The sequence below is a fragment of the Suricata suricatta genome, chromosome 2 (genome assembly GCF_006229205.1).
Source record: "Suricata suricatta isolate VVHF042 chromosome 2, meerkat_22Aug2017_6uvM2_HiC, whole genome shotgun sequence".
Classification (NCBI taxonomy): Eukaryota; Metazoa; Chordata; class Mammalia; order Carnivora; family Herpestidae; genus Suricata; species Suricata suricatta.
The window spans coordinates 155,351,566-155,365,104 of NC_043701.1; the positions used below are offsets into that span (position 1 = coordinate 155,351,566).

The 13,539-nt window shown below is 40.6% G+C and overlaps 1 protein-coding gene across 6 annotated transcripts in view; it reads left to right on the forward strand.

Moving 5' to 3' along the window:
* The window catches only part of ENTPD1 (ectonucleoside triphosphate diphosphohydrolase 1), a 107,052-nt gene that overhangs the window by 49,450 nt on the left and 44,063 nt on the right, over positions 1-13,539 (forward strand). For 3 of the 6 annotated variants that reach the window (XR_003905669.1, XR_003905670.1, XM_029932289.1), the window contains exons 1-2: positions 7,212-7,343; positions 13,399-13,526. Coding sequence is in view for 3 of the 6 variants with exons in the window: in XM_029932289.1 (XP_029788149.1) it covers positions 7,289-7,343; positions 13,399-13,526 (183 nt within the window). In the remaining 3 variants the exon portion in view is untranslated. Of the gene's footprint in view, positions 1-7,203; positions 7,344-13,398; positions 13,527-13,539 lie in introns of those variants that run through there. The other 3 variants (XM_029932292.1, XM_029932290.1, XM_029932291.1) reach the window with 2 other exon arrangements.

The following is a 13,539-nucleotide window of genomic DNA, read 5'->3' on the forward strand; positions in this document are numbered from 1 at the left end:
AGGGTTGAAGGGAAAGGGGGAGGGGGGAAAAGAGGTGGTGGTGATGGAGGAGGGCACTTGTGGGGAAGAGCACTGGGTGTTTTATGTAAACCAATTTGACAATAAACTATTTAAAAAAAAATGAGATAAGCTAGGGTTCCCAGTTGGAGCACTTTGGAACAAAGGGTATGGTCAGAAGGAAGAGCCAGTAAATCAGGGGTCAGAGAAATAGGAGGACTATTACAAGAGAGCCTGGTGTCATGGAAGCCAAGAAAGGAGAGACTTTATGTAATAAGAAATTAACAGTGTCAAACTCTATAGGAAATGTAAACACTGAAAAGCATCCATTGGATGTTTCTGTGAGTGGCTTTAGTGGGATGGTGGGACAGTAGCCGAGTGTGGTGGATCAAGGAGGGAGCAGGTAAGGAGATGGAATTTAGGAATGCACAGAGTATAAGGAGAAAAAAAAACAAGTTAGAGCAAGTCAGATCTTAAGAACTGCTGTGGCATGATGGGTCAGGTCACTGGAGATGCTGGAGGGAGAGAGCTGGAGGCAAGAGAAGTGGAACATACCAGTACATAACAGTACCATAAAAAGCTCTAAGAAGAGAGGAAGTGGCCTTTCCCCACCCAGTCCTGAGAGAATAGGTGGAGAGTGAGCCCAATAGGTCTTTGTTATCTATCTTAACTATCCCATCCCTAAAGATGGGTCTACCAATGTGTCATTCCCAGTGGTCAGTTCTAGGCAATAAAGACATCCCCAAAAGGTGGGGTAAAATTTTCCTCTTCAACTCATGTGTTCCCCAGAGTCCTTGGGTTTGCAGGAATTTTTATAAAGAATTTGAACTATTTTAGTCATCAATTCCAAGGACCTAATGTATGCTTCTTTTTGTGCGGTATTCTGAGTTTTTTCTGAGGTGGAGACAGTTTCCCTTCCATTCAGAACAATACTATAATTCCAAAGGAGAGAAAGCATATGGAATCACTCTTTTCTGCTTTGGCCCCCCAAGTCTGTTTCCTTGTCTGGTTGTACCCCTCCTACCTCTGGTGTCTGAGCAAGTAAGATAGCAGACTGTGTATGGGTGTGAGCAGAAAGTCCATGGAATGTGCCGTACACATAGCTTTGGTGGTCTCTGCATTGCATCCAGAGTCTACAGACAGCCTGTATCTTAAAGGGAAAGACAATATTTCACTTTATGGAATAAAAAGAATGAGAATCCCATGAAACCCAACATGTAAATGATGAATGTATAAGGCATAATACCCTCTTACTGTTTAACAATCATCAGCTCATTCTTTACCCTGTTAGAAAAATTGTGGCAAGACAGCTTGGTGAACATGAAATCATAGTCGGGGAAGTTAGTTTCATTATCTAAGAGGGATCATCCTTCATCACTATGGAGAAAGAATTTTCAGGGGAGTGGCACCTTTCCTCCAGACCATGCTAGATACACACTACACCATCTAATTCTTTTAGTTGGCCTTTCACTCCGTGCAGATGACCCCACCTCACCATATTTACACATTCTTTATTGAGGGTACAAAATTGAGTAGGACACCACTTTCTTAGTTGTATTCTGGATCTGAGGAAATACTCAAGTCACAGGACTGAACGTACATTTAAAATTTAAAAAGAAATGTGGGCAATTTTGGTAGGATCTGCTCTCATCTGTTATGTGTTGGTCTTACTAGTTTTACTCTAGGAAGATACCCCTTCTCCAAGATCCAGGGGCCTTTCTTTAACCCCTCCTGCCTTCTACCTCACTAAGTGAATACAAAAACTAAGCTAAAAAAATCTGAGGGACTCTTAGATTGTCCTTCCCAAATATCAGTTGTATCTGTTACACCCTTGACAGAAACTAGATACTTATCAACCTAAGATCAAGTTCTCATAGAAGTGTCTAACTTCTGATATTCTGTGTTGCTGGTTAAAGAAAGAGCCAGCTGCTTAGATACCAATGATCCATGACGGAGTTACCATGGGCATTTAGACACTTGACTATATCTTATTCAGAGAGGTGTTCCCTCTTCTATGTACATAACAGAGGAGGTGCCTAAGAGGAGATGCCAAATTTCCCTGAAATCCACCCAAAGTCTGGCCAAGTGAAACCTGTCGACTCTGCCCCAAAGAATACAAAAGAGATTAAATGACCTGAGGAGAATGAATGAGAGGGAATACAGAGATGGCTACTTGGCCTCATCAAGATTGGTCAGTGGGTAGCAGGGTGGCAGTGGGCAGAATATCAGCAAAGTCAGCATCAAACTACCAATGTACAACTTCCCATTTACTCATTCCCTACCTTGCGGGCTCCTAGCACCTTTGCCATTTTACTCCAAACTGGAAACCCTCTGTAAATATTTCTTCTTCAACTCAAAGCCTCTGGGTTTTCAGGAATTTCTATTAAGAATTTTAAATTACTCAGGGAATCAAGGAAGAAAGGAGGGAAGAGAGAGAGGAAGGAGGAGAGAAGGAAGGAAAGAAAAAGAGGAAGGGAGTAAGGAAGGTCACATGGTAAAATATTTTAAGAATTGCTCGGTGCAGAAGGGAATCAACATGCAGACCTGGGACTGCTATCCTTGAGGGGACCTGCTTGCTGAGTTGGTCCCCTTTGATGGTGTCTGTGGGCTTGGGTTTCAGAAGAATTCTCACCATTTTGAGGATTGGTGGAGATGGCTTGCTGTACTTGGCCTGTGCAGGTAGCATGGTTTGTGCTGAGCACCTGCTTTCCTTCTGGGAGTCTGGAATACTGGTGTATGCTGAATGGAAGGTGCTTCTGTGTCAGTTCCCAGTGAAAGGTCTGGGCACTGGGTCTCTGGTGAGCTTCACAGGTAGGCAATATTTCACATATGTATTTCTAACTCATTGCTGGAAAAAATTAAATATGTCCTGTGGTCTCCACTGGGAGAGGACTCTTGAAAGCTTGTACCCGTTTCCCCCAGATGTAGTCCCATGCTTTTTTATTTCTCTTTGCTGATGCTTCATATCCTTTCACTGTAATAAGTCTTAGCCATGAGTATGACTATATGCTGAATCCTGAGTCCTAGCAAATTCATATTCTTCCAGAGATGCCTATGCCTCTATCCAATGGGAACATACTGTACATATTGTTCCACATTTTGCTTTGCATATAAAAAATATTTTGAAGAACGTTTGCATCAACATTCATAGATCAAAATCTTTTTTTTATACCTACATAATATTATCTGCAGTGTTTCAGAATTTTAATATCCACACCCCAATTAATGGACCATTAGTCATTTTTAGTCTTGCTATTACAAATGATGCTACACTGAACAGCCTTCCTTATACATTCATCTTTTTATATATTCATAAGTATTATCAGCAGGTTAAAATTTTAAAGTAGAATTCTGAGGTTAAAGGATATTTACACTTTACTCTTTCATACATATTACAAAATTGCCACCCACCAAAGAGGTTGTATGAATTTTTACTCTCACCAACATGTAAGAAATGTCTGTTTCCCTACTTCCTTGTTGATAAATAGAATTTCTTTATTGAATTTCCTTACTTAAAATTCACCCTTGTTAGGTATACAGTTCTGTGAATTTTAAACAAATGTATATAGTCATCTAATACCATCACAATCAAGATATGGAGTATTTCCATCATCTCAGAAAGTTTCCTCTTACGACCTTTTGCATTTTGTAGTCAGTCCTCTGTCCCTGAACCTCTTACCCATTGGTCTGATTTCTGTCTTTAGTTTTGCCTTTTCCAGTATACTGTATAAATTAAATCATACAGTATATAGCCTTTTTGAGTCTGGCTTCTTTCACCTAGCATAATGCTTTGAGATTCAATCATGTTGTTGCATTTATAGGTAGTTTATTCCTTTTTTGTTGCTGAGAAGAATTACACTATACGATTGTGTCATAATTTCGGTACATTCACTTGTTGATGGGCATTTGGGTTATTTTGAGTTTTTGGGCGATGTTACAAATACTTAGGTACAGGTTTTTGTGTAGGCCTATGTCTTAACTCTCCTTGGATAAATACCTAAGTGTGGGATTGCCTGGTCATATGGCAGTTATATGTTTAACTTCATAAAGGACTGCCAAACTCTTTAAAAAGCGGCTGTGCCATTTTGCATCCCCTGCAGCAAAATATGAGAGTTCTAGTTGCTCCACATCCTTGCCAATATTTGGTATTGTCAGTATTTTTTTTTTTGGCCATTCTGATAAGTATGTAGTAATGTTATCAAATAAAAAACACCTTTTCTATTCTGATAAGTGATAAAAGCTATCTCATTTTTTCATTTACATTTCTTTAATTAAGGACACAGAATACATTTAATACGTTAAGAATATATTTCTTTGAAATTCCTATTCATGTTTTTTGCTTTATTTTTCTATTAGGTAGCTTGATTATATTCTTAATGATTTTTAATGACTATATTAAGGAAACTAACTGGTTCATACTGTTGCAAACCGTTTTCTTAGTTTGTAATTTTTTGCTTTGTTGATGGCATATTTTGCTGCAGAAATATTTTTATGTTGCTTCTGACTTTTATATCTCATGAGTGCAAAGATGTGGAGATAGAAATGAGAGAATTTATGAATGTAAGGTATAGAACACAGGGGACTGAAGTCTAAGTAACCTGAGTGAGTCAGTTTACTCCACCTCAGCTCTGCCCCTCACCCTGGTGATATATGGCCAGTGCAGGTTTTCGTAGGCTTTCTCACTGGCTGCAACTAACCAAAGCTTGTTGACAAATGCAGCTGCTTTGAGAAGGGGTATATTCCCCAGGGTGCAATTCTTCCATTCAGATGTGGAAGAGGATTGATTTAGTGAAAGCAATGTGCTTAGTGCAGAGACCATCAATACACGAGATTGTTACACTTCTTGGCTGGGACACAGGGAATTCCTGTCTGCAGTCTCAGTGATGTCACTTTGCTGGAAACAACCCTCTTCCTTGCCAGCCCTATACTTGAATACGGATTCCATGATGACCACAAAGACTTACTGTGTTCTGTACACTCTATGGGCAAAACAATTCAGGACAGGCCAGAAGGGGTGTGAGTAAGGAGGTAGATGGTGTGGTGGGAGGAAGTAGACGGAGGAGAGTGAGGAAGGAGATTCCTTTGCTTCCTTATTTCTCACACATAGAGCCCCTGTTGGCATTTGATTTTTGCAGTCATTAACATTTTTCGAGTCAGGCACACCAAATGCAAAGTCAGTTACTTGCTGGTAATCTGAAGAGAGCACAGCTCACAGCCGGAGCTGTGGGAGGGGAACATGGGGGTGGCAGAATCTGATTTGCAGAAAGCGCTTGTTCTGCACCCCTACTCACATTTTCACTGCCTGAATGTCCCTAACTGGGCTCCTTCTGCCCAAGCTGAGCCTCAGATGGGGCTCACTAAGGACCAGCCAGGCCACTTTGTTAAGATAAATTGCTCCTTTTCTAAAGAGTTCTGGACTGACATTAACCAGCTAATTAACATTTCAAAGATTAGGAATAAATGATCATAAATAGAAGCAAATAACTTCCTCTGAAGTTTGTGGTTCAAGAGATCAGTGGGACAGGGCATGGGTAATTTACTCCATTAATCATCTCTCCCTCTCTTTTTCATTTGCATCCTCCACCTCTTCCTTCTCCTCTTATTCTCTGGCTCTTTTTGCCCATGTCCCCCCAGACTGGGTCAGTTGTGTTTTCCCTCCCTCTCCTTTGCCTTTTGCCCTTTAACTAACTAGTCATCATGGAGGTCTTTATTTTTAGCATTTGTGTATTTGTTGACATTGTACTAACTTCCTTGACTTAAAAACACAGGAAAAAAAACCCTACCAAATTAAACAGCTTTGTCCTCAAATTTGGCTCTGGATTTATGAATTGGGTAAATATGGGCAGTGTGAGATGGAGTAAGATCTTCCCATTTGAACAGAACTTGGGGTGAGTTCTTTTGCATTGAGTCAAGGAACAAAGCAGAGTAATTAATTTCTACGTGTCCCTAATGCAGAGCAATGGCTGAGACCGTGAGGTGGATGTGAGAGACTTGGACTGAAACCCTCTCTGCCATTTGCTAGATGTATGATTGTGGGCACCAAGGTGGCTCAGTTAGCTAAGTGTCTTTCAGTTTTAGGTCATGATCTCATAGTTCATGGATTTGAGCCCCGCATCAGGCTCTGTGCCAACAGCTCAGAGCCTGGAGCCTGCTTCAGGCTCCCTCTCTCTCTGCCCCTTCCCCCTCTCAGAAAACAAACAAAAAAATGTATGACTTTGACCAAGTCCCTTAATTTCTTGGGGAATTACAATCTCAGCCTCTGCTACTTAGCTCCAAGCTTCTGACTTCTAGGGACAAAAGACTCTATTTCAAAGGTACAACATTGCCTGTCAAATGTGACAACAGTCCAGACCACTCTTATAGCCAAATCCTCAACATTCGTCGCTTTTCACTTTTGAATGATGGGGTTGGCTCCCACATAGAGCACCAGGACTATGTGCCAGGCACTGTACTAAGCCTCAGTCATGTGGTACAGGGTGGGGCAGTGGTTAAAAGCCAGGCGTCTGGGTCCAGAATACCTATGCTTACTCCCTGATCTCAACATTTACATCAGAGTAACTTTGGGCAATTTACTTAGCCTCTCTGTGATTCACTTCCCTCACTTGTAAAATGACAATGATGATAATAGTACCATTTGTAAGTTGTGAGCTTATTTAGAAAGCGGGTCTTTGCTAATGTAATTAAGGATCTTGAGACCATTCTGGATTTAGAGTGGGCCCTAAATCTAATGACTGGTGTCCTGATAAAAGAGAGGGAAATATAACACATCTGCAGACAGTGACTGATTAGAGAGATGCAGCCACAAGCTAAAGAATGCCAGGACAAGAAAGACATCTCCTCCAGAGTCTGGCCCTGTTGACACCTTAATTCTGGACTTCTGCCTTCCAGAATTGTGCCAGAATAAATTTCTATTGCTTTAAGTCACCAAGTCTGTTCATTGTTGATAGCCCTAGGAAACTGATGCAGATGATAATAGTACATTTACCTCACAGGATTGTTGTGAGGGTTAAATGGGTGGCTTTATATAAATTCTAAGAGCAGAATCGGGAGTACAGTGAAGGCTCTTGAACTAGGCTGCTATGTATTATTAGCTCATTGAATCTTACCTAGCAACCCTATGAAGTAAGTACTATTAAGACCCCATTTTGCACATGAGGAAATGGAAGCTTAGAGAGGCTGAGCAAAGATGAGCTTGTCCGGATTCTGCTGTAGCTTGATCCACCTTTTAGAAGTCCATGGAGTTTAGCATTCTGCTCATGGAACATGGCGACTATTAGCTCGGTGACCCCTCATGATGATGTTCTTTCAGGAAAGATTCTCTGTTCCTGATCCACCATGGCCAGAAGGTATAGAGAGGACCTCCCATGTGATAGTATTTATTCCTCCTGGATCCATCTCACCTGGCCTCGGCACAGTCTCAGCTTCAACAGAGACTTTGTCTATATTTGTCGTGTGATTGTCTTATGACAATGGAGGTAGCCTCATGGGGGTAGCCTCAGCACTTCACTATGACAATGGGGGTACCTCATGGGGGTAGCCTCAGCACTTAATCACAAGAGGCAGGTGTGGGACTTTAAAGGCCCTTGATGATTTCTTATTTACCCTTATGGTGCTGAGTGTAGATAATACAAATGACTATAAATGACTAATAATTGTTGAATGGCTAATTGAAAGAACAAATGAAGCATAGCCCCTCCCCCACAATACCTATAGATCTCCCAAACTGAAATGGGTCAATCCAGTAAGTATCCAGAAGCACCACCTGAGGAGAGAACTACTGGAACAGTTGAGCTTTGAAGCATATGGACGGGAACATAGCCTCCAATTGAGCTTGATTTTAAAAGAGACAAGGAAAAAGATGAGGAGAAAGAGGGGAATAGAATTCTAAGTGATAGAAATTTCCGATTTCTCAGGAAAAACCAGAATCCAAAATTCATGTATTCATCAACTGGGAATATGGCAATGAACAATCCAGAAGAAAAGTCCCTATACTCAGGGTACTTACATTCTAGTGATCATAATGTCAGGCAGTATGATCTTGAAGAAAAACATCTGCTTCTTGGAATGGTGAGATAGAAAGGGCTTACAGGGCACCTGGGTGGCTCAGTTGGTTAAGCATTCAACTTCGGCTCAGGTCATGATCTCATGGTTAGTGGATTCAAGCTCCACATAGGGCTCTGTGCTGATGGCTCAGAGTCTGGAGCCTGCTTCAGATGCTGTGTCTCCCTCTCTCTCTGCTGCTCTCTGCCCTTCCCTGATCACACTGTCTCTCTCTGTCTCTCAAAAATAAATGTTAATTTTTTGTTTAGAAAAGAAAGGGCTTATATTTCCAGAGGGTTGAGAGATCTAGGTAGATCAGAATGGCTTTCATCTGGCAGGAAGCTACCTTAGAGTCTTGATCAGGAAGAACCATGGGAATGTCAGTTATTGGAGATTTCTGCAGCCACACAATGGATGGATTCTGATAGGGAAGGGTGGGAGGTATGAGAAAGGTCTGTTGTAGCAGAGATGAAAGTGACTGGACCAGAGTGGATATTGCCATGGAAGAGGTTGGGTCTAAGGCACCTGGAATGAACTGAGAAATTGAGAAAAGATCTTAAAACCCTGGAGTGTGAGAACAATTGAAATGTGTGTCACCAAGAACAACTACCTAATGGAAAGGAAAGAAGGTAGGAGAAATGGTGCAGGGACTTGGACACTGTGATCTGGAGGAATGGTGGGGCCAGATTAGGACCAGTCCCCTGAACTTCAGTGACTGTCCTGTCACTAGGCTTTGTCAATGCCCACATCGAGGACCACAGCACTCTACTGGTGTTTACTCACCAGCACTTGTCTATGTTTGCTCTTCTCTATGTGAGGAGCCAAGCTTAGTCCGGATGTGACCCATCAAATTGGAAACAGTCTGAATCTAATGAGTCACACAGGATCAGCAGAGTAAAACTTTAGTTTTTGCCTGAAACCCACCACATCTGCCCACACTCCAAATCTTTTTCTCGTGTAGTGAAATTTTAAGATATTACATCTTTGATATCATGAAGTAGAAATACCAGGATTTCTCTGTTCAGCAGAATTTGTTCTAAGGATAAAATTAAATAAAACTGATCTTCACTTTAATAGGATGCTAACTATAGATGTCAGGATGGCTGTTGCATAAGAATAAAAAAATCAATTTTGTTTTTTGTTTTTTTCCTCAGACATAGGTAATTGGCTTGAAATCAATTGGTTTTCTCAAAGCTTGGGTTTCCTTCGGTTTTGTGCCTCAAGTGAAGAGCTGAATGTTCTACCTGATTCTCATCTTAAATAGAAACATTTTCTTGCTCATCATATGAAAGGGAAAAAATGGGAAAGAAGTGGCAATCTTGAATTTTCCAGTATAGTGAGATAATTCAAAGGAAAACAAACACAACACTTTACCATTAGATATTTTGATTTTAAAAATGCTTCTTGAAATTGTTTTTTAAAATGGCATTTCACATTGTGTGATAAAAACCAAATTTCTGTTATCCACAAGGCAAATAAAGGGACTTTTCAAGGAGGCTGGAAGAGACAGTAATGTTGATAATAGCAGTCATTACATCTGAAAGGGCTCTGGAGGCCAGAGGAGAGGGGTAGTAACCTAAGTGGTTCCCTTTCTATAAGCACATCACAGCTAAGTCCCACCTGGACCCTTGGGTTTAGTGGTACATCTAGGACCACCTCCTAAGAAGAGTCTGGTTTCCTGCATGTGATCAGGGCTTTGGAAAACTACCTGCCATAATCCATAGAAAACATGGTAGTAGTTTAATTACTCCTCCCTGGTAATCTAGCCAGTTACATGAAAAACAAACTTAGCCATTATCTTTTGGTAATAAAGCTTTTAAAAATTTTGTATTAAAAATTCCTAAGCTTTATCTCTAAGTTTTTTCTTGTCATATTTTTAATAAGAATGTGATGAAGTCTTTAGTATATTCTAATAACATGGATGTCATTGAAAAGCTGGGCAAATGTGGAAAAGTATTATTTCCAACTGTCAGGAATAATGATGTTAGTAAATAATCTCATTAGGAAATGGAAGAAACAGAGTCACATTAGGCTGCTTCCTACCTCAGGGCTTTTGCAGCTGCTGTTCCCCTTTTTTGGAATGTTGTTACTCCTTCTCATAGCTGGTGTTTTCTCAACATCCAGGTATCAGCTCAAATGTCACCTTCTTGGAGAAGCTTTCCTGATTCAGTTTAATTCTCCCACTGCAACTTTGCTGAATGTCCCATTACTTAATTTCCATTAAACTGTAAATGTCCCTTAGTTTTAATTTCTTCTTAGCATGTATCATGACCTGAAGTCTTTTACTTATGACTTCTGGCTTATTTATCTACCCAGCTAGATTGTGAACTCCAAAGAGCAGAGGCCTTGTTGGTCTTTTTCACTACTAAGATTAGTGCCCAATGGTTGTGGAAGAAAAGTTAGGTAGCAAAATTGCCATATTTATGAGAACAAAATAATAGGTAAAATTTTTTGGAACAGCTTGAGGGAATAGAGCATTCAAAATTCAATAAAACAGAAACATTGCTGCAGTGTGCTACCCTTGGGCATTGGATTTGTCATTGTTCATCCAAAGTGTGGCTTGTTATGAGTTGTGATTGTCAATATCACAACTTTGGGAACTGAGGCAGGTGGTACCTAGGGGTGCTCTTCCCCAGATTCCAGAGCCCTGGCATCAAACAGGGACTTCTGCCACACCAGTTATATTAGGATGTTTTGGCTTCAAAGTATTAAAATCTTGACTCTAACTAAGCCAAAGCATAAGTCTATGGGAGGATTGGATCAGGGTTTGTTGTTTTATCAGTTCAAAAGGCCATAAAAAACTTAAGTTCTCTGTGTTCTGCCATCATTGGAGGCCATCCTCTCCAGGCAGGGCAATGTCTGAGGAAGATGAGAAAGCTGCCTTTCTTTTCCTGAACCTGCCCCAGCATCCTTCCTCCAGGATCTCATGGGCTATTTTTGGGTACATATCCATTGTTGAACCGGTCACTGGTGAGGGAATGAGACTATGCACAATGATCAGGCTTGACCCTGAGCTGGAGGGGTGTATCCTTTTCCCATGAGGTATGTGGACCGCTTGGGGGAACGGCAAACATCTGAACAGAATTGAAGTTCTATTGAGAAGGGAGAAGTGCTGTGTATTTCATCTATTGCTCCTGTGTTTGGAAGCAGTAGCTTCTGGTTTTGTTAAAACTTTTTCTCCTAAGTTTTGTACTGTTTGGTCTGATGAATAAAGATTGGTCAAGATACTAGAGGTTGATGAGCAGATTGGAAACCCATACAGTTACAGTTCTTTGGATTAAATCCAAGCTTCTGCTCAAGAGATTAAGAAGGAGCTCCTGTTTCAGCATGCAGTGTCTGCTGCTGATCAAGAGGGAAACCCAGAGCGGGGACTCAATGAGCTCCTCATTCAGCTGTTTTAATCCCAAGTCCTGTCTCCAGAGAAGTGCAGTCTCTTCTGCAGAACCCATCTCATTCCACGTGCTTCTTTATTGCTTTATCCTATCCTTCTTCAAAGCCTAAGAAAAAAGTTCAGGGACAGTTTGAGAGAGGAAGAGAGTGAGTTGTTAGAATGGAGGGAATGGGGCAGCATTCCATTTCTTGTTCCCTTCTGCTATATGCTCTGTTTATAATGATGAAAGTAATTTTTGCCTTTTGTATCATTCTCTGGAGCTTTTTTTTATGCCCCATGACAGGTTGAGACAGGAAAAGAATAGATGAGATAATGTGAATGATGACATGTTCAAAACTCTACAGCCTCTATGCTATTACCAGTTACAACATATAGGTGTGATAGAAATGCAAGGGAGTGTCAAGCCAGAAGACAGATTGGGGTAGTAAGAGTTTCACATTTGATGATATATTCCGAGTACTTTTTAGCATCTTAAACATTTTGTGGTAGATTTGAGAAATGAGAATGATCCTTGCTTTTTTGTTGTTACTTGTACTGTGATAGACCTATATGACCTATTAAACTGCCAGTTTGGGATTCTTCTCTCATTCCTTATCTGACCACTGGTCTAATTCTGTCCATTCTCCTCACCACAGCCACTAATTCAGTCTTGGCACTCATCACAGGACAAACAAATCCTTTTATTATTTTTTTATTTTTTATTCTTTTGTTTGTCAACAGTGCTATGGCACAAAAGTATTTTTTTTTTGCTTTTTAAAAATAGTTTATTGTCAAATTGGTTTCCATATGACACCCAGTGCTCTTCCCCACAAATGCCCTCCTCCATTACCACCATCTCCCTTCCCCCTCCCCCTTCAACCCTTGGTTCCTTTTCAGTATTCAATAGTCTCTCAGGTTTTGCGTCCCTCTCTCTCCCCAACTCTCTTTCCCTCTTCCTCTCCCCATGATCCTCCATTAGGTTTCTCCTGTTAGACCTATGAGTCCAAACATATGGTATCTGTCCTTCTCCACCTGACTTATTTCGCTTAGCATGACACCCTCGAGGTCCATCCACTTTCCTACAAATGGCCAGATTTCATTCTTTCTCATTACCATGTAGTTCTCCATTGTGTATATATACCACATCTTCTTGATCCATTCATCAGGTGATGGACATTTAGGTTCTTTCCATGATTTGGCTATTGTAGAAAGTGCCACTGTGAACATTGGGGTACATGTGCCCCTATGTGTCAGCACTTCTGTATCCCTTGGATAAATCCCTAGCAGTGCTATTGCTGGGTAATAGGGGAGTTCTACTGATAGTTTTTTGAGGAACCTCCATACTGTTTTCCAGAGCAGCTGCACCAAAGTATTGAAACTGTTTTGTGAAACTATTTGTTGTTACACCAAGAACAGCAAGTCCATTCTCTGAATCTGGTCATGAAAATAAGGTGTTCTGAAGAGCTCAAGGCACACTAAAGAATTATTTCAACACAAAGTAGTAGAAATCCCCAGGTTATGTTTGAATATTAAAATGTCAAATATCTTACATTTTCAATGTCTGATCATCTCTCCAGTCACACATGGTTTCTTAAGGAAGAGAGAGAAAATTCTGCCCAGGTATCAGTCACATGACTTACCTGAGAAATGACTTCCTGTGTTTCAACTCTGCTATCACCTCATGACTGTGAATCAGATTTTATTTTCCTCATAGAAGTATGATGCTCCATTAATTACTGTCTGTTGCTAGCACCTAAGCAACTTTGCTTTTGTACTTAAATGGATTTGAAATTAAGGAGCAGTGGAGAGAAGACAAATCCTTTTATTCTTGAAGTATTTCCCTATTACATTCCAAATGTTTATGGATAAAGATTAACTTTTATCTATCTTTGATGTCTCCGGATAGCTAGCACAAGACCATACAGAAAGTGGAGGAAAATCAATGTTTGTTGACTTCTTACTGATATTTTCTTTTCTGTTTTTGGTTTTAGAGTCTGGACTGAAGAGTTTTTGTTCCAGAAATATACTGATCATCCTTGGCTTCTCCTCTATCTTGGCTGTGATTGCTTTGACTGCTGTGGCATTGACCCAGAACAAACCACTACCAGAAAATGTTAAGGTAACTCAGATCT